Raw genomic sequence first — 24,046 nt, 5'->3', positions numbered from 1 at the left:
AACAAAAAATTAGACAAAAAGTTACAAAGAGAACAAAATGGACAAACGACACAAATGAGACAAAAAATGACAAAAGCGAGAAACAAAACAAAAAACAATAAAGCAAAACACAAAATGACAAAAGATAAAAAACACAAGCAGAACAAAAAGGAAACAAAAACAAGAAACAAAACATGAGACAAGTCAGACAAAACAAGACAAAAAAACAAGACAAAATATTACAAAAATGAGACACAAAATGACAAAAGAATAAAGTGCAATCTAATATTTTACTTCATGATCAAAACAACTTGTCATGGTCTCGGAATTATTTTAAATTTATAGTTTTACAAATTTAAAAATTGCAGTTAATGTCTTCTCTAATTTTTAAACTGTACAAAGTCATCCTGAGGGACAGATTGGACCCTCTGGTGGGCCAGTGTCGGCCCGCGGGTCATATGTTTGACACCCTTGCCATAAATGAAGAAAATGTTTTCCCGTGATTTTACGATAGCATTCTGGTAACCACAGGAATTTTACTGTAAAAATAGCAATTTTTTTTTACAGTGTAGTGAATCTGAACTGTTAATTTCAACTCTGCTTTTCAGCTTAGAAATAATGCAATCACTGTAAAGTGATAAAATATAAACTTTTAAGTGATATTGCACAGGGGTGTACTCACTTCTCTTGTCTTATCAGGGGCAGATAGAGCACATTCCCAGATATGCTTCTTGGTAACCATTATGTTGTTTCCTTCCCATGATTGTGTCAGGCGTATTTTCTTTTCTTTCCAGTGTTTGGCTGGAGCAAATATATCCAATCAGGGGAGAGAACGCTTTAAATAGTACAACCCCCCCTGTACTAAATAGAGATAAAGGAGCAGTATTTGATTAAACATGGTGGAGGAGGTTAAAGGAATGTTGCAACCTTCTGATAAGCTCACCAGGAACCAGTGCTCGGACTGTCGGCTAACTTCTCAGTGCTGCGTTTCCTCGTGTGAGTCGGATGACTGACGGAGGCAACAATTGCGCACGATTCCTCTCGCTCGGCCGGGCTTCCATCAGTGTTAACTCTTGGCTTTTTTGTTCCTCCGGACCGAATCTACCACGCGATAAACTCCTCCACCACCTCCAAACTTTCTCATCACCGCCAAGGGGGGGAAACAATCTGGAACAATCTTTAATTGCATCTGGAGTTAATGGCCGTAAATGGGCTGGATGTGGCAGGAAACCTCATATCCTCGCTAATTGCTCTAATGCACAAGAGGCCAATTGCCAATTTGATGGCACGCTCTCTCTGAGTAATTGAAGTCAGGCTAATTGGGAGAATAGATTGAAGGCCGTCTGATAAAAGGGGGGATGAGAGAGATTGCATCTATTGAAGTGAGGAATTGACCTTTGTGGATGGCAGATCACCACAGGCCATGAGGGGGGAGAATAAACAAGTTCACAACCAGAAACCGCTGCACACTGAATCATCTGTAGAGCTGGAGTTAGATCTGAGTGCTGTATACAGCAGGGGTGTCAAACATGCAGCCCGCGGGCCAAAAGCGGCCCTCCAGAGGGTCCAATCTGGCCCGCAGGACGACTTTGTAAAGAGTAAAAACTACAGAGAAAATATTAACTGCAATTTGTAAAACTATAAATTTAAAATAACTTCTAGACCATGACAAGTTGTTTTGATCATAAAGTAAAATACTAGATTGTTCTTTTGTCATTTTGTGTCTCATTTTTGTAATATTTAGTCTTGGTTTTGTCATTTTTTTTGTCTGACTTGTCATTTGTCTCACGTTTTTGTTTTGTGTTCCTTTTTGTTTTGCTTGTGTTTTTTGTCTCATTTTTGTCATTTTATGTTTTGCTTTGTTCGTTTTGTCTCGTTTTTGTCATTTTTTCTCATTTTTGTTGTTTTGTTTCCTTTTTTTCTCGCTTGTGTTTTTTGTTTTATTTCTGTCATTTTGTGTTTTGCTTTATTCATTGTTTTATGTGTCGTTTTTGTCATTTTGTTTCACGCTTTTGTCAGTTTTTGTCTCGTTTGTGTCATTTGTGTAATTTTTTTGTCTCATTTGTGTCATGTGTCCATTTTGTTGTCGCTCTGTAACTTTTTTGTCAAATTTTTTCTTTTTGTTTTGTTTCGTGTCGTTTCTCATTTTTTAAATTTTGTTTCTCGCTTTTGTCCTTTTGTGTCTCATTTTTGTAACATTTTGTCTTGTTTTTGTTTTTTGTCTTTAAAATTAGAATGCAATATTGTTCAGTTCCAGATACCTGTGACTAAATGTGTTCCTTTGCAGACACTGTGATCTGTAAGTCGTACTGTGTAAATGATAAACTGAGACATAATGTTGTTGAAGTTGAATTTATTCTTCTTAACAAATTTCTGTCTGTTCATAATGTTTTGTGAAAAGATAATTCCTTAAATGGGAATGTTTTCAGAATGTGCTTTGTTGCTCTAAAACAAAGGAAAAATTAGGAGTTGTGATTTATAGGTTATTATGCTGGGATTTTACTGGTGCGGCCCACTGCAGATCAAATTGGGCTGAATGTGGAACCTGAACTCAGATGAGTTTGACACCGCTGGTCTATAGACTATAATTACTCCTGTGGCTAAGCTGCACTGTGTGGTTTTATGCTGCAACTAAAAACACTTTATTGTATAAAAAGTTCAGTCCCCTCTCTCACCGCAGCAGGGTTTGTTGCACCCAGATGTTGCCCCCTGGTGGTTGAACTGTGACACAGCTTCATGACACTGATTCCATTGGAGAGATTAATTAGCGTTCCATATGTGCAGGGAACAAACTAAAGCCGCGATTCCACAAGCACCTACTCGGCGCGGTGTGGCTCGGCTCGTCTTTGTTTGCGAGCGTTTCCATATGGATTAGTGCATGGTATCAGGCACGATTTTCCGTACCTTCTCGGCTGAGGTTCCAACCGAGATGAAATGAGCCGAGATGTGACGTCTACATAGTGCAGGCCACTGATTGGACAGGAGTGCAGCCCACTGATTGGACAGGGAGTGACGACACACGAGAGCGACTCCAGCACGAAAACAAAACCGGCATTTAAAAAAAACTAAACAGCGACGGTGTGCGTTGCTCTTCACAGACCTCTCAGCCTTCATAATTTTAATATGACAGCCAGACCTGTACCGTGGGTGAATGAAGAGGTCGAGACTTTTCTGTCTTTGGTGGTGGACCAAAGAATACAGAGGGAGCTGGACGGAGAAAGTTTATCAGGAGGTCTCTGAGCGGATGGCCACCCACACATACAGTAGACTGTATATAAAGAGGACAGAAGCAGTGTAGGGAGAAGCTGAAAAAGCTCAGAAGTGACTATCGGTCCACCCAGGACCACAGCGGCCGGCGTGGGTCAACCAGGAGGTGTTGGAAGAGGTTTAATGGAAGCTATTTACTGGCACCGCACCGGCGAGCAACAGGAGGGAGACTCAGCTGCTGCATTATTGGAGACGTTCAAGAATGGTGAGTGTTTTGTGACTTCAAGAAACTTTTACATCATTTATCCCATTGGTGACAAGCTTCTTTTAAGCAAACAAGTATATTTAGAAAGTAACGTTGTTGTCTCCTGTAGCAGACAATAAGCTAGCCAGTTAGCCATCGGCGCTAGCTAGTTAGCCATCAGCGCTAGCTCCGTGCTCTGCTTGTATTTCGTGCTGCTGTTTCTAACGTTTAGCTCTCAGAAGCTAATACATCAGTCAGCATGACGAACTAAGCTAGTGGTCTTACAGGTTTATTTTTTTCACAAGTTACAATGTCGTGTTTTTCGTGTGCTTAGGGTGAGTGTTTATTTCTGTTCAAGAATCCCTTTCGACGTGCGAAGCCTGCTCCACCTCCGCCATGGAGCCCCCAGCTCCCCTGCCTCCTCTCCACCACCAGCTTCGACACCAAAAACCTCCAGACACAAAAACAGTTTCTTCCCCACTGCCATCACTGTAATAAACAGCTGAGCCATTCCTAAACATCTGTACAATAGTCAGTATTCCAATGGACATGTACAGCAGTTTTTTCACCATGAACAGCATTCTCTGCTTTTGCACTACTCTGTTTATAGCAATTATCATTTTGCTAATGTGTTTATTCCAGTCTAGCTGTAAATTTCTGTATATATTGTTTTATTTAATTTTGCTATTTCATTTTTCTTCCTGTTCCTCTTTCTATAGTTTCTTTATTTTTTATTATTCTCTTCCATATTCCTAGTGTGACACCAACAGCTGAAACCAAATCCCTTGCATGTTGTGTACTTACTAAAGCTGATTCTGATCACTTTTCTGTCTTTGGTCTAGGCAAGAGGAAAAGGTGCAACAGAAAATTGGACCTTCCAAGCGTACTTGTGGAGATGCAAGCTGAGGAGGAGTGGAACCGTGCCCAGCATGATGAGAACATCTGGTTGCTCCTCAGCGAGGCAAGAGAGAATGAAGCGGCCTTGCAGCGGGAGGAGATGGCCCAGAATACTGCCTTCAACCAGTCATTCCTGGGTGTACTGGGGCAGCTGGTGCAGGCAGTGGGCAGCCAGCGAGTCCACCTCCCAGTGACTTGAGATTTATTGTATATAGTTTTACTTTTAGCCCTCCACTGTAGGAGAGGCCCACCACAGTTTGTACTTTGCACATTGTAAATAGTTTTGATTTTGCTGCTGACTAATAAACTATTTTGTGACTTATGTGATTGCATCATAACTTTTCATTTTGTCTGTTAAGACACTGGTAGAAAAAGAGTCAACAGTCTGAACCAAACAATTCTGTATTCCCTAATAATGTATTTGTGTTTAATGGGATTTAACATGTTTTAACACAAACTCCTTTATGGTTCATAATTCCGTTGACTGAATTACACCAAAGCAATACTGATTTATCAAACTGGAATATTCTTAAAACAGCTGTTTTAATGTTTTGGTGTTTAATTTGTCATGTAATCTTGCTAACCTTCACAAATAAAACAATAGCACAGACACAACTGCAAAAGGTACAAAAGTTTATTGTCAGAATTGCATACAAGAAAACAATAGTGGTCCGGGGACAGAAAAACAGAAGTATAGCGAGAAGAATAACTTAACTTTTGCATGACACGTAGTGCATCAGTGCATCCTGTACATCTCTGTCCTCCTCCTCTACACCTTGTGCCACTGCAGGCTCATGTGCTGCTGCTTCAGGTAAATCCCATGAAGTCTCATCAGAGAGCATCTGAAACACATACACAGCATACATATTTTAATACCTAATAGCGATAAACTGCAGCCATTACAGGGTCGTTCACAGGACTGATACACGATAGCTAGCGAACTAGCATTAGCTTACCCTCATATGTCGTCTAGTTCATATCCTCTTGTCTTCAGCTTGATACTGCTGTATCGCCTCCCAAACTCTCCTGTGTGTCTCCTGAGTGTTTCGACTCGCCGCTCTCAGCTTTCTATGACTCTTCTATTACTTTGAATCTGACAGAAAGCCACAGACCGAGCAGCAGGTGAACCATCGTCTCCGTTATGTTGCGTTTGTGTCGCACGCAAATGACGTTAGGGACTTTCGGCTCGCTGCGCTATGACGACTCCACCCACGATGAGGCTGTATGGAAAAACAACTAAACCGAGACGAGCTGAGTCAAATACAATAGTGGCGAACTGTACCGCGCCGAGTAGATGCTTGTGGAATCGCGGCTAAAGAGCTCAGAGACACCAAAGGGCTTTCACAGAAGAACTTTTTATTGATTCTACAAGCATGTACAAAAAGGAAACACAACAGTATGTGCTGCTGGAAAGAGAAAGTCCTCGTATCTTTCAGTGTTTTTGGCGCAGCAGAACCCGGCGACTGTACCGTAACTCTGATTATGAAGATGTTAATCAGTGATGGCACCAGGCCTCCCACAGTACCGACTGGTCCCCCGTCTTATCCTCCTCCTGTCCTGTCTCATCTCATCTCATCTCATCTCATCTCATCTCATCTCTCCTTTCTCACCTCTCCTCGTTTCTCGTCCTCTCGGCCCTCCTCTCCGCCGTTCACAGATGCCTCGGCTCTGCTCGGCAGTTTGGCACCTTCAGTGACAGTTTCACGCCTCCTCTGTCACCTCGGGTCTATTATATACCATCTCTGAGCAGCACACAATGCACATACAACACACACACACACACATCATGACAGAAACTCACTTTCACTTAGCATTTATCATGTGGATTTCCCGCCAGAAGAAAGCTGGACTCTCTGAACCCATCCAGCCTTGATGATGAAGCTCCAACAGATGAGTCATGCTGCTGATCCTTTAGTTTTTTCATTTTTGAGGCTGAGGACTTTACATCCTACTGACAGACTTGGAAAACAAACATCTCTTATAACAGGGGTGTCAAACTCATCAGAGTTCAGGGGCCACATTCAGCCCAATTTGATCTCAAGTGGTCCGGACCAGTAAAATCATAACATAATAACCCATAAATACACAACACAGCTCCTAATTTTTCCTTTATTTGAGTGCAAAAAAGTGCATTCTGAAAATGTTCCCATTTAAGGAATTATATTTTCACAAAACATTATGAACAAACAGAAATTTGTTAAGAAAAATAAATTCAACTTCAACAACGTTATGTCTCAGTTTATCATTTACACATTACAACTTCCAGATCACAGATTATCTACAAGGCATTTAGTCACAGGTATCTGGAACTGAACAATACAGTATTTTACTTTTAAAAAGACAAAAAAAACAACAAAAAGAAGACAAAATATTACAAATATGAGACACAAAATGACAAAAGCGTGAAACAAAATGACAAAAACGATACACAAAACAATGAATAAAACAAAGCACAAAATGACAAAAATAAAACAAAAAGCACAGGCGAGACAAAAAAGAAACAGAAACACAAACGAGAAACAAAACAACAAAAGTCAGCCAAAAAAATCAAAAAAAGACAGAATATTACAAAAATGAGACACAAAATGACAAAAGTCAGACAAAAAACAAGACAAAATATTACAAAAATTAGACAAAAGGACAAAAGCGAGAAAATGACAAAAAAAAGGAGACAAACGACACAAAACAAAACAAAAAAGAGAAAAAATTTTGACAAAAAATTAGAGCGACAAAAAAATGGACAAGCGACACAAATGAGACAAAAAAAATGACACAAACAAGACAAAAAATGACAAAAGCGTGTAACAAAATGAGAAAGAAAATGACAAAAACGAGAGACTAATGACAAAAGTTGGACAAAAAAACAAAAAAAAAATAACAAAAACAAGACAAAATATTACAAAAATGAGACACAAAAAGAACAATGTACAATCTCGTATTTTACTTTATGATCAAAACAACTTGTCATGGTCTAGAAGTTATTTTAAATTTATAGTTTTAATAATTTACAAATTGCAGTTAATGTCTTCTCTGTAATTTTTGCACTTTACAAAGTCATCCTGTGGGCCGGATTGGACCCTCTTTTAGGCCACTTTTGGCCCGCAGGCCGCATGTTTGACACCCCTGTCTTATTAGAAAAATATTTACATTTACAAAAAAACAAATGAGCAGTTTTCATACAGATTTGTGCACGAGTTGGTTCCCCTTCAGTGGCTGGATTTCATGTTTGTGTGTAAAACGTCAGACAAAGAAAATGTGGTTTTATTCGTGTCCATAATAATCGTCATACGGTTCGCTGTAGTTGGTGGCTTTAGGTCGAGGGATGCTGTAATCTTTGTCCGGGTCGATATCCTGAAACACACAACGATGCATATAATCACAGTGGAATTAACGCCCACGACAAACAGCATTTTCATTAACCTTACAATACGACTTGGTCATAATTAACTGCAGTGCTAAAAGGCCCCAGTGTTTAATTGCGCAGCGTGATGTTTTACGGTTTAATACTCACTGTCATGGAGAAGCCAGACTCATAGGGCGATCGCAGCGATTGCTCAGTCCTTCTGCCTGAAGGGAGACATACGATACAGTCAGCTAATTATCAGGTCATTAAATGCTGTTCATCATAAAGGCCCAGAGTGAAGCTGAGCCCACTGATGGCAGAATTCAATTTATAATATTGGACGAGAGACTCCGGTTCATTTTGGCTCGCAGTTCTATTTCAGCATAAAGAATGTCATTCAGTGAATCTGAAATTGCTGTCAGACTCGGCGATGGTTACTTTTTCTGTTCTGCTGAATGGTTTTACAGATTATAGGACACCAAAATGAGACCATGGAGAAGAAGAAGTAACACGTTCTCTCCTTAAAAAGGAAAAAGTTACATTTATGAGAGAGAAAACTTGCTTGTTCTATTTGTTATTTGGAAGTTAAGTTTTGGAGCTACAGCTGCTTGTACAGCCAGCATTCACTGCAAATTTTATATAGATACTACTATGGGAGTGACATTTTGCTAACTTATGCTTCTATTTCTACAACACTTTTATCATTTACTAATATTACACAATAGTCAGTTGTGGCTCAGTGGCTAAAAAAATTGACAATCTTTCTTTAAAGGCGCTCTCCAGTCATTGATTAAACCCATAAAGACTCATCTCTGTGTATCCAAGTAACATTTTTAAGAAAGAAAAATATCACTTCCTGCCTTAAACTGACTTTGATGTAACTCTACACTTACTGCTTTCTTGAGAATGTGCAGATCTTTAACTTCTTGGGTCAGGAGACACCCATTTTCCATTGGGTTTGGGTCACTTTTGACCCATTTTGTGCATCAACGGGTTAAAGTTGCAACCTTTCTCTTTACCCATCCCTCCTCACTCTCTGCAGCTTGAGTACACCAGCTCACCTTTGACTGCTGTAAAACTACGCTAAACAACAGCAAATTGTAATATTGGAGTAGTTCAGCTATGTACGTCTGAATACAGAACAGATCCCAAAGATGAAAAATGACACAGAAAGCCCCATCATTAGTAATATCAGTACACTATAGTTTCAAGGTGGATTTATTTTTCTTATGCTGTGTCTTCCAGTGTATAAGAAGCATCACGTGGAGCTGGAAAAGTTATTTGATCTGTTATTTACTCAATTGACAGATAATGAATCAAACAATTCTAATAATTGCTTGAACCATTTGAGTTTTTTTTTTATTTTTTTTTATGAATAAGTACTACAAAGGAGCTCTACAGAAATCTACGCTACCGTTCAAAAGTTTGGGGTCACCCAGACAATTTCATGTTTTCCATGAAAACTCACACTTTTATTCATGTGCTAACATAACTGCACAAGGGTTTTCTAATCATCAATTAGCCTTTCAACACCATTAGCTAACACAATGTAGCATTAGAACACAGGAGTGATGGTTGCTGGAAATGTTCCTCTGTACCTCTATGGAGATATTCCATTAAAAATTTCCAGCTAGAATAGTCATTTATGACATTAACAATGTCTAGACTGTATTTCTGATTCATTTAGTGTTATTTTCATTGAAAAGAACTGCCTTTCTTTCAAAAATAAGGACATTTTTAAGTGACCCCAAACTTTTGAACAGTTGTGTATTTTATGAGATTGCTGCATAAGAGCTGAACAAGCATTTGTAAAAGTTTCAAATTTGAAACTTTAAGAAAAATGACATCTTCCTTTATGATAGTAAATTAAATATCCTTTGGGGTCGGATGAAACATACAGTGTGAAAACATCTCCTTGGATTTTTCCCCTCTTTCTGGACACAAATGATTAATGACTTAATTGTGAAATTAATTAAAATCATTCTTAGGTGAACATGCATTATTTATGTGTCCGAAGCACAATTCTGATGATTAATTAAGACGACGGCATCTTACCTCTCCTGTTCTCCATGTCATTCTCAAAGCTTCCATTTTCTTTTCCTTCCTTCGGGCTGTTCAGTCCGGGAATATCAGCGCTGGGGCTAGTCCAGCCTGCGAAGCTCAGAGGAAGATCTTTGGACGTGGCCTCCCCCTGGCAGAAGAAGGCGACCTGAGACAACCCGTACCCCAACAGCAGCACCCAGCCGTTGGCCACCAAGGCGATGCCGATCACCGGGTCGTCCCAGTTCGGCCGGCGGCCCAGCTCTGGGTTTCCCTTGGTTAGCATGGTGATCCACACCACCCAGATGCCGGCGGAGAGCAGCAGGGTGAGGAAGAGCAGCGTGGCCTGGGCCCTGCGCTGCAGGTTGGTGGGCCCCGTGTAGCTGTAGCTGTAGGTGCAGCAGCAGCGGCACATGAGGTGCAGCGACAGGATCAAGGCGACGGCCAGGAGGCACAGCACGTAGATCTGCAGCATGGCGAATTCCTCCTGGCTGTACGCGCAGGGTTTGTTGTCCCGGACCAGCACCAGGATCAGCCACTCGGTGTTGATGATAACCTGAACGACGAAGAGCCCCAGAGCCACGGCGGGCTCCCCCCAGCCCCGAGCAGCCGCGAAGCCCAGCAGAGCCAGGCAGCGGGCCAGCAGGCAGGAGAAGGCCAGAGAGAAGAGCACGCCGAAGAGGAAGATCCTGGTGGGGCAGGTCTGCGGGGTGAGGCGGACGATGAAGGCGAAGGTGATGGCGAAGATCCCGGCCGTGGCCAGCAGGAACATGAACATGGAGGCCACTATGCTGCCGATGCTGCTGCGGTGGTGCCGCTTGGAGACGCAGATCCACATGGACCAGATTAGCAGGCCTAAGAGGAGGGCTATACTGAACAGAAAGCCTGAGGCGGCCAGGGTCTCCAGCACAATCCCCCACACCGCCCGGCGGTCACACAGATATCTGTAGATCGGATTCAGGTCACGGCTGCAGCCTTTCACGCCCGTCAGGGTAGTCACATTTGAGGAAGTTGTCGGGGTGTTGGCTGAGCTGCTGTTGGTTGACTGGCACAGACAGGTGAGAGGGACATAGAAGAAGAGGAGGATTGGGAAAACGGACTTGTTGGATAAAAAGGCCATATTCATTGTAGTAATCCACATGACGATTCAGTCCTTGTTTTCAACTCTCCTTTGATATGGCAGGTCTTTATATTCCTGAAAGAAAGAGCGCATGTGAGCACAAAGTATACGCCGCTTGTGTTTGACTACAGCACCATCAGTCAGAGGTGGAAGTTTTCTTCAAACACATTAAAAGTCTTGACAGCGGAAAGCAAGCGGGGATGAAATGGAAGATGATATAAGAGAGGCCGCGACGGGAGAAAGAAGAAGAAGGGGGAAGAGGTTTGACAGCGAGAGTGAAGAGATCAGGAGGAGGGAGTGGATAAACATGCCAGAACAAGGCTGGAGGAAAAACCAACAGCGGCATGGAGGTGAGGTGAGGCTGCGACAGAAAAGAAAGAACAACAAGAAAGAGAGAGCGCTGAGCACAAGGAGTGTGTTTTATACAGAGTTCAGATTGGAGTTGGACAGAGATATTCACTCCTGATAGCTGATTGTCACTTCCTCCAGCCCACAGAGGAGTCTTTGTTTCAGCAGGAGAGATTCAAAGATGACCTTTTGGTGGCTTTAGAACTGGATAAATATGACCTGGGCCTTCAACGCTGGCCTATATATTCTACAATTCTGCAGTTTTTACCAAAAGCGATGTACATCTGAGAGTAGATACAACACAAGCAAGGATCTAGTCAGGAGAAAACAACCTGGATGAGTGCCATGATTATATGTGAAGTTGGTGGACTGGATCAACTGATTTGAATGTGAAGCTTTAAGCGACTATTAGCTTGATTTAAACACAAAATGCAAAGAAGTATTACTGAGGATTGTAAAGAAATTAGCCATGCATGTTTGGCATCTTCATCCTGAAACTGTTAAAGATAAGAGACTCAAAAGACTCTTACCTTCAATCCTTTGAGGAAACAAGTTGAAATTACACTCCAGAATCTTAAAGCTTTGGCTGACGTATTTATCTCCCTTATCCTGATGATGTGCCCATTTCTCTGCCAAGTCGAGTTAACTGGAAGATCACAAGATACGAAGGTCAGAAGTCAGCAGTGGAGAGGATTGTTTTCAGCTTTTATCAGCGAGTTAAAAGACTGAACACCCTACTCATTCTTTCCTTTCATTCTTTCCCCTCCTGTCTGCTTCGCTCTCGGTTGTGTCCCTCCCTGACGATATAGGTGGGGCTCAAACACCTGGAAGTGATCACACCTCCCTCTTCACGATTCCCCGTTTCCCATTAAGCATTTGCATTTCTTGATAACACTCTTCATGTGGCCCAACCGGAGTGTCTGGACTGCCATGTGAGGAACACGTTGTTGTTGTTGAGGGAGGGCAGGAGTCAAGGTGAGTCCAACTGACTCATCCCAGGATACAGAACAGGAGTATCTGTTTCCTTAGTTACTGTTAAATCTCAGCAACAACATGTGAAATCGGTGGCTCGGCTGCAGGCGTTGTTGCATCAGGAAGACAGAATGCTTTCGGCTGTTGTCTTTTGCAAGCCCGTGCGTAACACCTCAACTCATGTCTGTACAAGTGCAAGGCTTATAGGGTGTGTTCAGCTCAATTTGAAGTCACCCTTCGACTCTTACTTCACTCTTTTGTGTAAAGCTTACAGAAACGGAGCTTTAGATTCTCCATTATAGGTCGATTTGCAGCTGGAGCAGACTGGAGGCTCATATATGGAAGCTATCAACAGGAACATCTGCTGAAAAATTCAGAAGCGCTAATACCTTAAGTCTTGTGTAATGTCCTTGTGTGCGTATTCTCAGTCACCCCATGAGATCATTATTTTGGAAGGGATGCCATGGTAACCGCAGAGTCTGGGAATAGAGATGAACAACAACAGTTTTGAAGGATGTTGACAGAAGGCATGTGGAGGTGTTTGTTCGGCAATTAGAGCAGTTTAAGCCTTTTGGGGCAATATAATAATAAAGTATTATTATCAATAATAATAATAATAATTCCACTAATAAAGTAAAAAAACTAAGTAAAAAAGTAATCCAATAATAAAGATAATAAATTATTGTTTTTCTATATTTGAATATAATACTTTATATTCTTTATTGCTGCTACTAGTATTCTTTGTTTGTTTGCTTCCTATGTTTATTCACTGAATTTTGAGAAAATGCAGCTTCTGTCCCGTTTCAAATTGTCCTGGAAATTTCTACCATGTTCCTCAATGTTCTAAAACACTATGAACTGAAAACAGGAAATGCAGAAGTTCTCCAGTCAGTTGCTAGTGAAGTGTAAGTGATGCCTGCAACCAGAGAGCTTAGTGAGCTGTTATTAGGGTCCATCTCTGAGAGAGCTGCACATTATTGCTGCTCACAAGATGGAGAAAGGCGGTAAAGTCACGTCCAAGTGTTCTCAAGTATCATCAAAAAGTACAAGGAGTTTAGTGAGACAAGGAGGAAATTGTATCTCAGACCTCATCCAGTTTTACCAGAGAGATTTATTCATTGTATGACCTTCCTGGAAGCAAATAGCATAATTTCCTTAGTTTTTTTTTTTTTCACCTGCAAAGATGCTTGTAGGAGTGGGCTGATTTCAGGAAGCCTCACAATTAATACTAATTGGTGCAAATGTCATCATAGGACTTCTGTAAAATGTAGTTGGAGACCAGTTTATACTGCTTCTTATTTGATTTGTCTCACATGTTTTTATTTGTGATTTACACCAACAGATGCTTGATTGGGTTGGAGGCTGGGACCTTGTTGTATTCTGTGAGGTGTTCCTGAGCAGTTATTTTGAGGCGTGGCAGGGCGCATGTTGCTGCTGTTGGGAAGTGCCCTCGCAATGATGGGGTGTGTTGGTTTGCAGCAGTATTTAGACGGGTGGGGTGTGTTCAGGTAATATCCACATAAAAGCCCAATTAAACTCCATACACCTGGAACAGTTTTTTATGTATGCAGACACTATAATGCTAAGGCTTCTTGCGAAATAAGAAATGTTTCATACAGAACTACCAAGCTATCATCTGTACCTCTGTGTATTTACATGAGCACATGCAGTCGGCCTCTATATACCTACATTATAATGGCATATACACAACCTGGCCAAAAAAAAGTCGCACACTCTAATATTTTGTTGGACCACCTTTAGCTTTGGCACTCATTTGCTGTGGCATCGTTTCGATAACCATCTACAATGTCACAGCATTTATTTCTGTCCGGAGATGTATTCATTTTCTACCAAGAGCTTATATTGATGATGGGAGAGTCGGACCAAAGTCTTCTTCAGAACATCCCAAAGATTCTCAGTGGGGCTGAGGTCTGGACTCTGTGGAGGACAATCCATCTCATGCTCCCTGATCCATTCATTCTCAATGTGAGCCCCATGAATCCTGGCATCGTCATCTTGGAACATGTCCATGACCATCAGGGAAGAAAAGCTCCCATTGATGGAAAGACCTGGTCATTCAGTATCTTCAGGTAGTCAGCTGACCTCATTCTTTGGGAACATAATGTTGCTGAACCTGACCAACCCCAGATCATAACTCTAACCCCCACAGGCTTGTAGGAACTAGACATGATGAGTTCATCACTTCATCCACCTCTCTTCTTACCCTGATGCCCCCATCACTTTGGAACAGGGTAAATCTGGACTCATCAGACCACATGACCTTCTTCCATTGCTCCAGAGTCCAATCTTTATGCTACTTAGCAAATTGAAGCCTTTCTTTCTGATTAGCCTCCCTGATCAGTGGTTTTCTTAGAGCTACACCTGTTTAGTCCCAATCCTTTGAGTTCCCTTCATGTGGAAATGCTCTTACTTTAACTATTATACATAGCCATGAGTTCTACTGTTAATTTCCTTTGATCATCTAAGACTTTGTTCCTCAAAGATGATGGTTCTCCACTATCCTTCAGGTTTTAATAATGTGTTGGACGGTGTTTAACCTGATTTTAGTGGTATCAGAAATCTCTTTAGTTGTTTTCTTTGCTTGATGCAGTCCAATAATTTGACCCTTCTGAGATAGATTATCATCCTTTCCATGATCACAGAATATGTCTTCCAACATGGTTGTTTCAGAAATGAGAAGCTCCTCATTGCATCAACTAGACTTAAATAAGTTGCTGCAGCTGAAACATATTCATCACTGCAGTAATTATCCAATGGAAGGTTCTTACCTATTTGCTTAGTTAAATCCAGGTGGTGACTTTTTTTTGGCCAGGCAGCGTATGTAACTGTCTAGAGTGCATGAAATGCTCAAAAACTGTCCTGAAGACGTGCAGGTTGGACTGTCCTGCTGGCCACTCAGTGGAGCTAGAAGCCCCTGTAAGCAAATGTAGGCATGAAAAGGGAAAAAAGATAATTTTTCGTTTCTTCTAATTATCTATTTTTCTATCAACATTCAACAAAAAATATTGTTTATATACATTTTAGAATAATATTTTATAATTGTGATATAGTAATAATCAGATAATGAAGTAATGTCAAATTTACAATTGTAGTAAAATATATATAATGTATTGTTATATATCTAGCTTAATGTATATTTTATTTATATATTATTTTTACAGCTATGTTAATTATATTATTCTGCTATATTGCATTCATCTGACAACAAAAACTTGCATCGTCTACCATGTTTCTTGCTTTTTGTTTTTTAGTATCATTTTGCGCTTCAGAAAAAAGAGACAGACACCATGAGTACTAAAAATAAACACATTTTACTGCAGCTATCAGGACAAACCAGCTCACAGTACATTTGCTGCGTTCCGTGCTGCAAACACAAAACACATCAGCCTTTGTTTTCTCTAAGGAGGGACTCAGGTTCAAATAGCAGCAAGGAGAGAGAGAGAGAGAGAGAGACAGATGGGATAAAAGGGAGTTCCTTCTCCGTGATCATACCAAAGTGCATCGAAGCTTTCACCATTACAACGCAGTGCACGCTCTCCTTACATCCCTTGGTGTTTACAACAGCCTTGCAGACAAGGAGTAGAAAATACAGTGGAGAATAAAAGAGGGAGGATGTACAAAAGGTAAGATGGAAGACAAGGTAAAAAGGTTCAACACTGCAAACAAATTATTTACAATTTAACAGACAGCTAGAAGCAAATCCAAGCTAGTATTAACCAGTGTTTTGCTTGCGTCCATTGCCGTGGGTGAGGAGTGGCGAGGGGGAGGGAGGGAGAGGGGAGGTGGAGATGGTTTCTCGTCTTCTCGTTTCAAGTATAGATACTGTAAACAGTATTATAATAATCATAATAATAATAATAGCATAAAAATAAGAGCATGATTATGCTTTCCGTCCACTTAGTGGAGGACAGCCTGAGGTAGACAGACGAGAGGGCATTAGTGGGTTTGCTGACAGCCTTATCACGGCATGCCAAGCTGAGGTGGAGAGGATTAGAGGGAGAGAGGTGCAGCAGGCGGGGAAGGCAGGAGGCAGCAGGTTTAGATGATGCCGTATTTGGCCAAGTCGCTGAGTTCCATGTCGCCGAAGGCTTCCCATGGGCACACCACTGTGATGTCTGTGCCAAGACCCTCCATGCCAGGGATATCGTCACCGAAACTGGAAAAAGAGGCAACAAAAGAGGTCAGCTGCTGTGCCGTGTGTTGTATTCTGTGTGTGATGTGACGAAACAACGTAATAAAACTTCCCTTAAAAGTTTGTTTTAAAAAATCCCCCAAATTTGGCAGGAAAATTCTTGTAAATATTTTCAAAAAATGAGTAAAAATCTTCCAAAAAATCCTAAAAATATCTAAAGTGATTACATATATATATCAGTAAAACTTCTAATATTTTCTTTAAGAACATTCACATAAAAATCAACCAAAATCCAGCGATATTCGCTGGATTTTGGTTGATTTTTATGTGAATGTTCTTCAGAAACATTTTTAACATTTCTTTTATTCCACCAAAAAATGTTCAAAGATTTCCCAAAAATGTCTAAAATGTGGGGACATCAGAAGTTTCACTGTCTTACCCCTTCTGGCCTGGTTTGGGAGCCTTGCTCTTGAATGTACGAGTCTGCCTCTGCTTGAACTTGGGTGGGCCCTTCTTGGGCGTAGTGGGGCCGGTGGCTCCGCCGGGGGCCAGGGCGCTTCCTGCAGGGGGGCTGGCGTTCATTTCTGCTGAAGGTGTCTGAAAGGAAAGACGGGACAGGGCTGTTTTGAGGAAGCGCCGTTACACGTGCGTTGTTTTTGCTCTGCCTTCTGTTGCCCTACGCTGCCCTCTGCTAATCCTGTTTCCTTCCAGCTCTCGATGCCAATCAGGGGAGATTATGCCAATGAGGCTAAACATCCAGATTAGCTCTAATCCCGCGATGATCCTCGGCGGGCTAATTGCCTTTCTTAGACAATTAGGATGGCATGTGCAATAAGGAAACAACCTTATTGTTGACCTCCAACTTTTCCATGAGCTCAGAGACTTTTGACCTGCTGCTGACATCTGATAGTTTAAAAACTTCAAATCCACAGCGCCACCATTAGGAAAATGCTCTACTTAAATGGATAATTTTACAGTCTACATTTCATTTTCACTGCTGTGTTTTGTTACATGTCAAGTCTGAATCTGAGTGCGGCTGCATCAACCAGCAAGCATCAAAACACATTAGTGAGTGGACCTTCCTCTTGTTCTCATCTCAAACCAGATCTTAAGCAGGATCCCACCTAAGCTCCAGCTCTCACCCCCCCTCCTCCTTCCTCCGACTGCTGGCTCTGGTAATCCTGTTAAGGCAGTTTGACAGGGGGGTGAAAAACAGCCCGCTTTTTTAGACATTATGTAACTCCAACCTAAGCAGCACCTGCATCAGCACCAGCAGCCCCCGACTGCCTGAGGATGGAACTCACAGAGTGTCTCCTGAGCAGAATATCCTGCTTTCATGTGCAGATCTGTGAGGCTGCGGCTGAGCTGCGCTGCAGAGATGCTGCCCAGCATGTTATTAGCCATCTGTTTGCTGTGATTGTTGCCCCTCAAGTCAATCCGCTTTACACCGGGCTTTAGAAATTCCTCACACCTGCTCTCCTCCTCGAGTTTCTATTCATGTCTCATGTCTTTTTTTTTTTCCCAAAAAAAATCTGCCTTTCTTTTGCAATTCGTAATTGATTTTATAACATCAAACCACGTCTCACATTTTACTCAGGAAAGAAAAAACAGTTTTCAGTGATTCTTTTTCTCACGTTTTTTTTTTTTAGGTCAAAGCTTTTTTCTCTTGTCTCTTGTTCACTGAGGCTCTTTCTTGTCTTGCTTTACATTTTTAGTCGCAGGTAACGATGCACAGCTGCTGAATTAAAGCCACCCACATCATCAAAGTCATGTTACATTCTCTCCTGCCATCACCCACTACTCCAGTTGCTCGTTTACTCATAATTAATCCACAAGTAGTTGCTGTTACTGCTCCTAATTTGGTACCATGGGACACATTATAAGTCGCACTGGCAGCGGCCGTTATTAGTCATAATTAATATGCTCTGAAGTCTAGCACATTCATTAAGAAGCCAAGTCAGCACAGTTGCAGGAAAGCAGTTAGTTCTTACCTGTTGTCACAGATATCCCAAGAGGCCGCTGCTGATCTCTGCTCCGGGCTGCTTCTTGCTTTTGCCTTGAATTTGCGATGTGTGTTGTCTGTCTCTGCACTTTTATACCTCCATCTCTAATCCCCACATCCTCCTCGATCCAGTCACATGGTCACCGGAAAAGGTCAGCCGAATTTCTCCACCGAGCCAGCATCTTCTGCCCCTCCCTTCCTGGTTCCCGCTGCCCTTGTTCCCGTCGCTCCGCCCGTCCTACCTGCTTACCATGTCATGGAGAGGATGCAGCTTATGCTGGGCAGACAATGTCAAAGATCAATCTGGAAGGATTGGATCCGGCTTATCCCTCTAAACCTCAGCACGCCTACCTTTAGCCGTGCCGTGAGGAGACAAGACGACTTGATGGTCTCGTTTCAGGTCCATGTGAGACGTTGTTTTCACATGGAGGAACTTGCTGTTTGTCTGCTTCTTTTGTGTCTCCACCAGTAAACCAAGGTCAAACTGACTTTGAAGAAGCTGAATTGATTCAAGAATATTTCAAACATGACATGAGAAACAACTTTAGAGAAATATCCAGTAGCCATATGAATATAAATCTGATGTAAACAAGAAGGCCTCTTCCTTTACAGATACTGTTTGTGTGGTTTGGATTTGTATATGTAACATGTAATATTATACTTAAAAGGTGCTTTAAAACACCATTTACATCAGATTCTGAGCCAAAGAACCAACCTGCTGGACATTTCTGGCTCTTTCATGCAGATCATCCACTACAGTGAACACAATACATAGCAGTTATTTGAGCTTGAATTAAACCACATTTCTGCATGATTATTGTCTTTATTAATATTTGCTACCCTGAAAAACTGCATCATAAATCCAAAAAAGTGGGATGGCGGTGGGAATGTAGCCATTTATGGAATAATTGTTAAAGCCCATCTGTTCACAGCTTTTGTAAAATTTCATGCGTTTTTATTGGAAACCGCTATTTACGGATTAAAATGACATTTTCACACAAATGTATGTAATTTTTCTCCTTAAATAGATAGAAATAAGTAGTAAAAACGCATGAAATATATATTATTCCTGTCTATATTCTGAAGGTTTTCACAAAGGAAGTTTGAAGCCTGAAAATAGAATTTTTTTTCCACATTTTCAAACTTCAAAAGGGGTCAATTTGAGCTGCAGGACGACACGAGAGTTAAACCGTTCATGTGTGGACAGTAGTGTGTCTCACAAAAATCCATTTGGACGTGTTTTATGTCTTTTTTTGGAAGAACTCAATAAAGATTATCTTAAAAATATTTCACACATTTTTAAAAATAATTCCATGAAAACCCCCTCATGTCCAGTCAACCTCGTCAAAGAGCATAAATCACGCAGAACTCAGTATCATCAACGCTTTTGGTTTTATGATTCCACTGGAAAAGCATTTAAATCATCACATTTTTTGCATTCAGCATCCGTCTTATTTCTCTCAAATTGGAGCTAATTGCAGGACTGTTTGGGTCTGAGCTGCTCAGCATGTGTTTGGTTCCCTCGCTGTGAGAGACCTGCAGCCAGTGTGGGAGAACCCACAGTGCAGTAATTAAACTGATAAGCTCATATCACGGAACACAGAGTCAAAGGCAGCTGGACCTGCAGTTTAGTCTGTGCTTGTGGGGAGGTGAGGAGATAATCTGAGCCTGAACCATCAGAAAGTTTTCCTTTGAGCTCATGTTTCTAAGTACTTCCTGTGTTTAAGGAAATAATGACACGACAAGGATCTCCGTTCTGATTTGTACCTGCTATCAGTTTTATCATTTCAGTAAATAGCAACTCTTTACCTCTGCTACTATAAAACAATATCTTTTAAAATTTAAAAGTCTGATTTAATCATTCAGCCTCAGTATGTGGAAAATGTTAATCTAAAGGGAGGATCTTGGATTAGTCTCGTTGGGAGCAGGACAAATATTGAGAAACACCCACAGAGAGCTGACTGGAAGTTATCTAAGAAGACATTGTCTAAATTCTTCCAATTGTCAAAGCCTTCTTTTTTTTTTTAAGACATTTACAATCTGAAACCCACACAGCCGTGGGTCTAACATGGAAACGCCACATCGAGCTCTTCTTCAGATGACTTGTCTGATTTACATTGTTGGATCGCTCCTCGTTTCACTGCTTGCTGCTGATTTTATTCTTCCTTTTATTTGCTGCTCGTACTGATAGTAACCACCACTGGGTTTTTGGCCTAATTTTGTAGCATTGTTAAATTCAGTTTCTACCTGATATAGGTTTGTAGTTTTGTTTTATTTCTGTTTAAATTCAAGAGTGTCTGCATTTATTCTCTGAGCCTCGGCACCATCGAAATAAGTGTTGCTACTCAATATGTTCTCTCAGGTTTTAGATAAATAAATGAAATGTGTCTGTTTCAGGTGGAACAAGTTTGAACTAAGTAGTACTACATAGGAATACTTTATATTCACTTTTATATACAGGGACAGCAGTGAAATCTGAGATGAATGAAGAAAAAGCAAACGTCTGATACTCATATCTGGTTTTCTCTAATCTTTGATTTTTGCTGAAATATTACATGATTTGAATATTTATTAAAACTAAGCCATGTGAGAAGTTTTGAGGGAAAAATCACTATTTGGTGGAGCTGTTAACAACTCCGACTGCACACTGCTTTATTATAGAAGCCAAAAAGGTCAGAAATCACTGGTTTAAAGCCTTAACAATGTGCCATGTTTTAAAAGCTTGTTAGAATTTCCAATGTGTAAAATCTTCATCTTTAGTGTGGAGTAGAGAGGAGTAGAAAGTACCATATTTACCTTAAAACTGAAAATACTTTCTACCACAAACCCGAACAATAATATTTGTTTATTAATCACAAACTAAAGCACTGGACAAAATAAAATTTGGACCTGATGCTGCTGAAAGAGTCAGGATGTTCATAATTACTGTAATTCATCTTAAAAAGGACAATTTACCTAACAATCGTTGAAAATTCCACTCAGAACCATAAATATGAACTTTGTGGTGGCATGAGGGAAAAATCAGAGGGTAACCAAAGTCAGCAGGATCTATCCACTGGAGACCGTGAATATCTGTGGGAAATTCCATAGTCTGATGACAAACGATACCATCCTTACAGCCGTACTGTGTACAAGGCTTAAAATAGGTCACACAATTAGCAGCTTATTTTAAATTAATAGAGCTGAAATGTTTCCCACAATCAAAATATATAGTTACTGTGTTGCTCACAGTTATTAAAGATCTTTTCATTCATGATATTTTGTATTAATTCAGCTGAAAATTACCTTATTGTGTGAAACACCCTATAGGATGACATGTGAATTGGAGATCTATAAATAAATTAAACTGAAAATTAAAGCAAGAAGCCATTAAGTGATGACTGGTTGGTTTCCTGTTTTTTATATCAGGCACTGATTTAAAGTATATTTTACTAACTGATGGGGAATTAGGGTCGATCATGTGCTGTGAGGTTTTAAGGGCAGACAACATGGACTGAAAGGAGGACAGGAAAATGACTAAGCCTCTTTAAACGTATGTGGGCTGGAGACGGGGAAGACCTGGCCTCGTTAACACAGACTGCACTGTAATGTAAACACTGGGTGTATAGTCTGAAGACTGTTTTATTCAGGGTATCACATCCTAAATATACCAGTCTGTGGGTGAACGGTGCAGGCGAATGCTGAAAAACACTGACGTAAACTTTTGATATTGTGTTAATCAGTTGTCTACTATCTGTGTGTGTGTATTCTAGGCATGATAGCCCAATTATCCTAATGGGAATTCTGAATGGATGAGTCTGAGAAAGAGAAAGAAAGACCTGACTGATTTGACAAGCAACCAAAAAAGGCACTGCAACTGGTCAATAATCGTGGTTGTACTACATTTCTACCCTCCGATTGTTTAGAGGGCAAAATATATAGAATCTGGAGTTCCAATGAAATCACAATGTGAGGGATTACCTCCTTAACCCTCGTGTTGTCCTGCAGGTCAAATTGACCCGTTTTAAAGTTTGAAAATGTGGAAAAAAATAGGTATTTTCACAGTGAAACATTCCACATTTTCAACATTTTTGGGAAATTTTTGAATATTTTTTAGTGGAGAAAAGAAATGTTTCTTTAAGAACATTTGGGGAAAAAAATCTACCAAAATCCTGCGAATTTCGCTGGATTGTGGTTGATTTTTTTTCCCGAATGTTCTTAAAGAAAATATTAGAACTTTTACTAATATATGTGGAATCACATTAGATATTTTTATTCATTTTTTGAAAATATTTACAATTTTTATTTTTTTTATTTTTATTTCTTGCCAAATTTTTTTTTTGTTTGTTTTTTTAAAATGAAACTTTTAAGGGAAACTTTTAAGGAATTTTCTTCCTGAAGATTTTGCAAATTTTTCATAAATTTGGGGAATTTTTTGCTGAATTTTTGGATTTTTTTCAGACAAGAGAACAATATTTTTTGATGCTGCAAATGAGGACAACAGGAGGGTTAAAGAGTATTAATTTTGGATAGTTTAGTCAACATTTGTGCAATGGTTCTGTCACTGAAATAGGAAATGCTACTTTTAAGATGAATTTGTTTTTGCACAAAGCCAGTTTTGTAATGATGAATACAAGCTTTTTTTCTTTTCTTTGGTGGGAAAACAACCCAACAGCTAACTCATCTAAGCTTATTTATCCGCAGCCTCTTTAAGCTATGCACATAATTACGAATCGTTAGTTAAAGGCAGCAACAATGAACCAGTCTGACCTGTACTGGCCCTTCACAGTGTTGACAACTATTGCAGGTCAGTGGGTCAAGACCTGGAGTTTCCCCTTCATCTGTCTTCATACAACATGCTAATACTCAGAGCGCTAATTAGATTGCCGACAGGACGCGCTGACAAATAGAACAGGGGCAGCAATTCGAGGCAGGACTCTAGAGGGACACTGAGTGTCTCTGAAATATGTTCAACTTCACAGGCAGCGTTTTACAGCCTGTCAGATTTATGTAAACACGACTTAAGTATGACTTCAACAGACAAATCTGCTCTTTCATGACCCTTATGAATTCCTACGTGTGTTCAGAGGAAACCAGAGTCTTTTTATGTCCATAAGAAGCACCACATACAGAGCAGACGTGTAGTACATATAATCTGAGGTATGTATGGAAGTTTGGTAAAAAAGCTCAAAGAGGCAGTGGGTGGCTATTCTCAGTGTATGAACACACCTTTAGTTTAAATCAAAAGGCGTCTAGACAGGAATAAACCACCGTCTCTGGTGTCACGCTGGACTCAGATGCTGAAGTCACACTTTGTGTTCAAGACTAATTTAGATGTTTAAACAAAAACAGAAAAACGTGACTTAAAGCACAATATGTCCAAAGTATTTTTTTCAAAGAGGATTTTACGAAACTACAGATGAGACAGATGTACAAACATACTGCTGGATTCCAGTCAACTCTTATATATACGCTCTTTAGATAGATAGATAGATAGATAGATAGATAGATAGATAGATAGATAGATAGATAGATAGATAGATAGATAGATAGATAGATAGATAGATAGATAGATAGATAGATAGATAGATAGATAGATAGATAGATAGATAGGAAAACTATACAGTAAAACACAATAACAATAATTTCATCACATCAATTCATCTTACTACTGTACTTAATGTAATACATTGTTGTTCATTTTCAGTCAACCAGCTGAGAGTTCACCCAACCTATAAAATTAAGTTGTGAAGAAACAAAAC

General features: G+C 40.3%; 2 protein-coding genes across 2 annotated transcripts; both read right to left on the bottom strand.

The window, feature by feature from the left end:
• Window positions 1–5,663: 5,663 nt before the first annotated feature.
• Window positions 5,664–12,049, bottom strand: LOC111568802 (retinoic acid-induced protein 3). The gene is made up of 4 exons (XM_023270614.3): window positions 11,709–12,049; window positions 9,726–10,905; window positions 7,839–7,894; window positions 5,664–7,678 (listed from the first exon to the last, which is right to left on the bottom strand). The coding sequence occupies exons 2-4, from the start codon at window positions 10,849–10,851 to the stop codon at window positions 7,589–7,591; spliced, it is 1,272 nt and encodes a 423-aa protein (XP_023126382.1). The 5' UTR covers window positions 10,852–10,905; window positions 11,709–12,049; the 3' UTR covers window positions 5,664–7,588.
• A 3,414-nt stretch (window positions 12,050–15,463) lies between these two features.
• On the bottom strand, window positions 15,464–18,454 carry LOC111568803 (retinal cone rhodopsin-sensitive cGMP 3',5'-cyclic phosphodiesterase subunit gamma-like). The gene is made up of 3 exons (XM_023270615.3): window positions 18,295–18,454; window positions 16,743–16,900; window positions 15,464–16,327 (listed from the first exon to the last, which is right to left on the bottom strand). Exons 2-3 carry the CDS (start codon window positions 16,883–16,885, stop codon window positions 16,210–16,212), a joined length of 261 nt encoding a protein of 86 aa, XP_023126383.1. The 5' UTR covers window positions 16,886–16,900; window positions 18,295–18,454; the 3' UTR covers window positions 15,464–16,209.
• Between the last annotated feature and the right edge of the window lie 5,592 nt (window positions 18,455–24,046).

The sequence above is a fragment of the Amphiprion ocellaris genome, chromosome 19 (genome assembly GCF_022539595.1).
Source record: "Amphiprion ocellaris isolate individual 3 ecotype Okinawa chromosome 19, ASM2253959v1, whole genome shotgun sequence".
Lineage (NCBI taxonomy): Eukaryota > Metazoa > Chordata > Actinopteri > Pomacentridae > Amphiprion > Amphiprion ocellaris.
Note: the sequence above shows the minus strand (reverse complement) of the source record. Positions and strands in the feature narration are given on the sequence as shown.

What these genes read in the sequence shown, in the direction of transcription:
- LOC111568803 (XM_023270615.3), bottom strand. Translation starts at nt 16,885, where the DNA reads ATGAACGCCAGCCCCCCTGCAGGAAGCGCCCTGGCCCCCGGCGGAGCC. An exon ending in CCCAAACCAGGCCAGAAGGG is followed by an intron (nt 16,328 to 16,742) that starts GTAAGACAGTGA and finishes CTCTTTTTCCAG; the next exon opens with TTTCGGTGACGATATCCCTG.
- LOC111568802 (XM_023270614.3), bottom strand. Translation starts at nt 10,851, where the DNA reads ATGTGGATTACTACAATGAATATGGCCTTTTTATCCAACAAGTCCGTT. An exon ending in TGACATGGAGAACAGGAGAG is followed by an intron (nt 7,895 to 9,725) that starts GTAAGATGCCGT and finishes GTCTCCCTTCAG; the next exon opens with GCAGAAGGACTGAGCAATCG. An exon ending in AGTCTGGCTTCTCCATGACA is followed by an intron (nt 7,679 to 7,838) that starts GTGAGTATTAAA and finishes TGTGTGTTTCAG; the next exon opens with GATATCGACCCGGACAAAGA.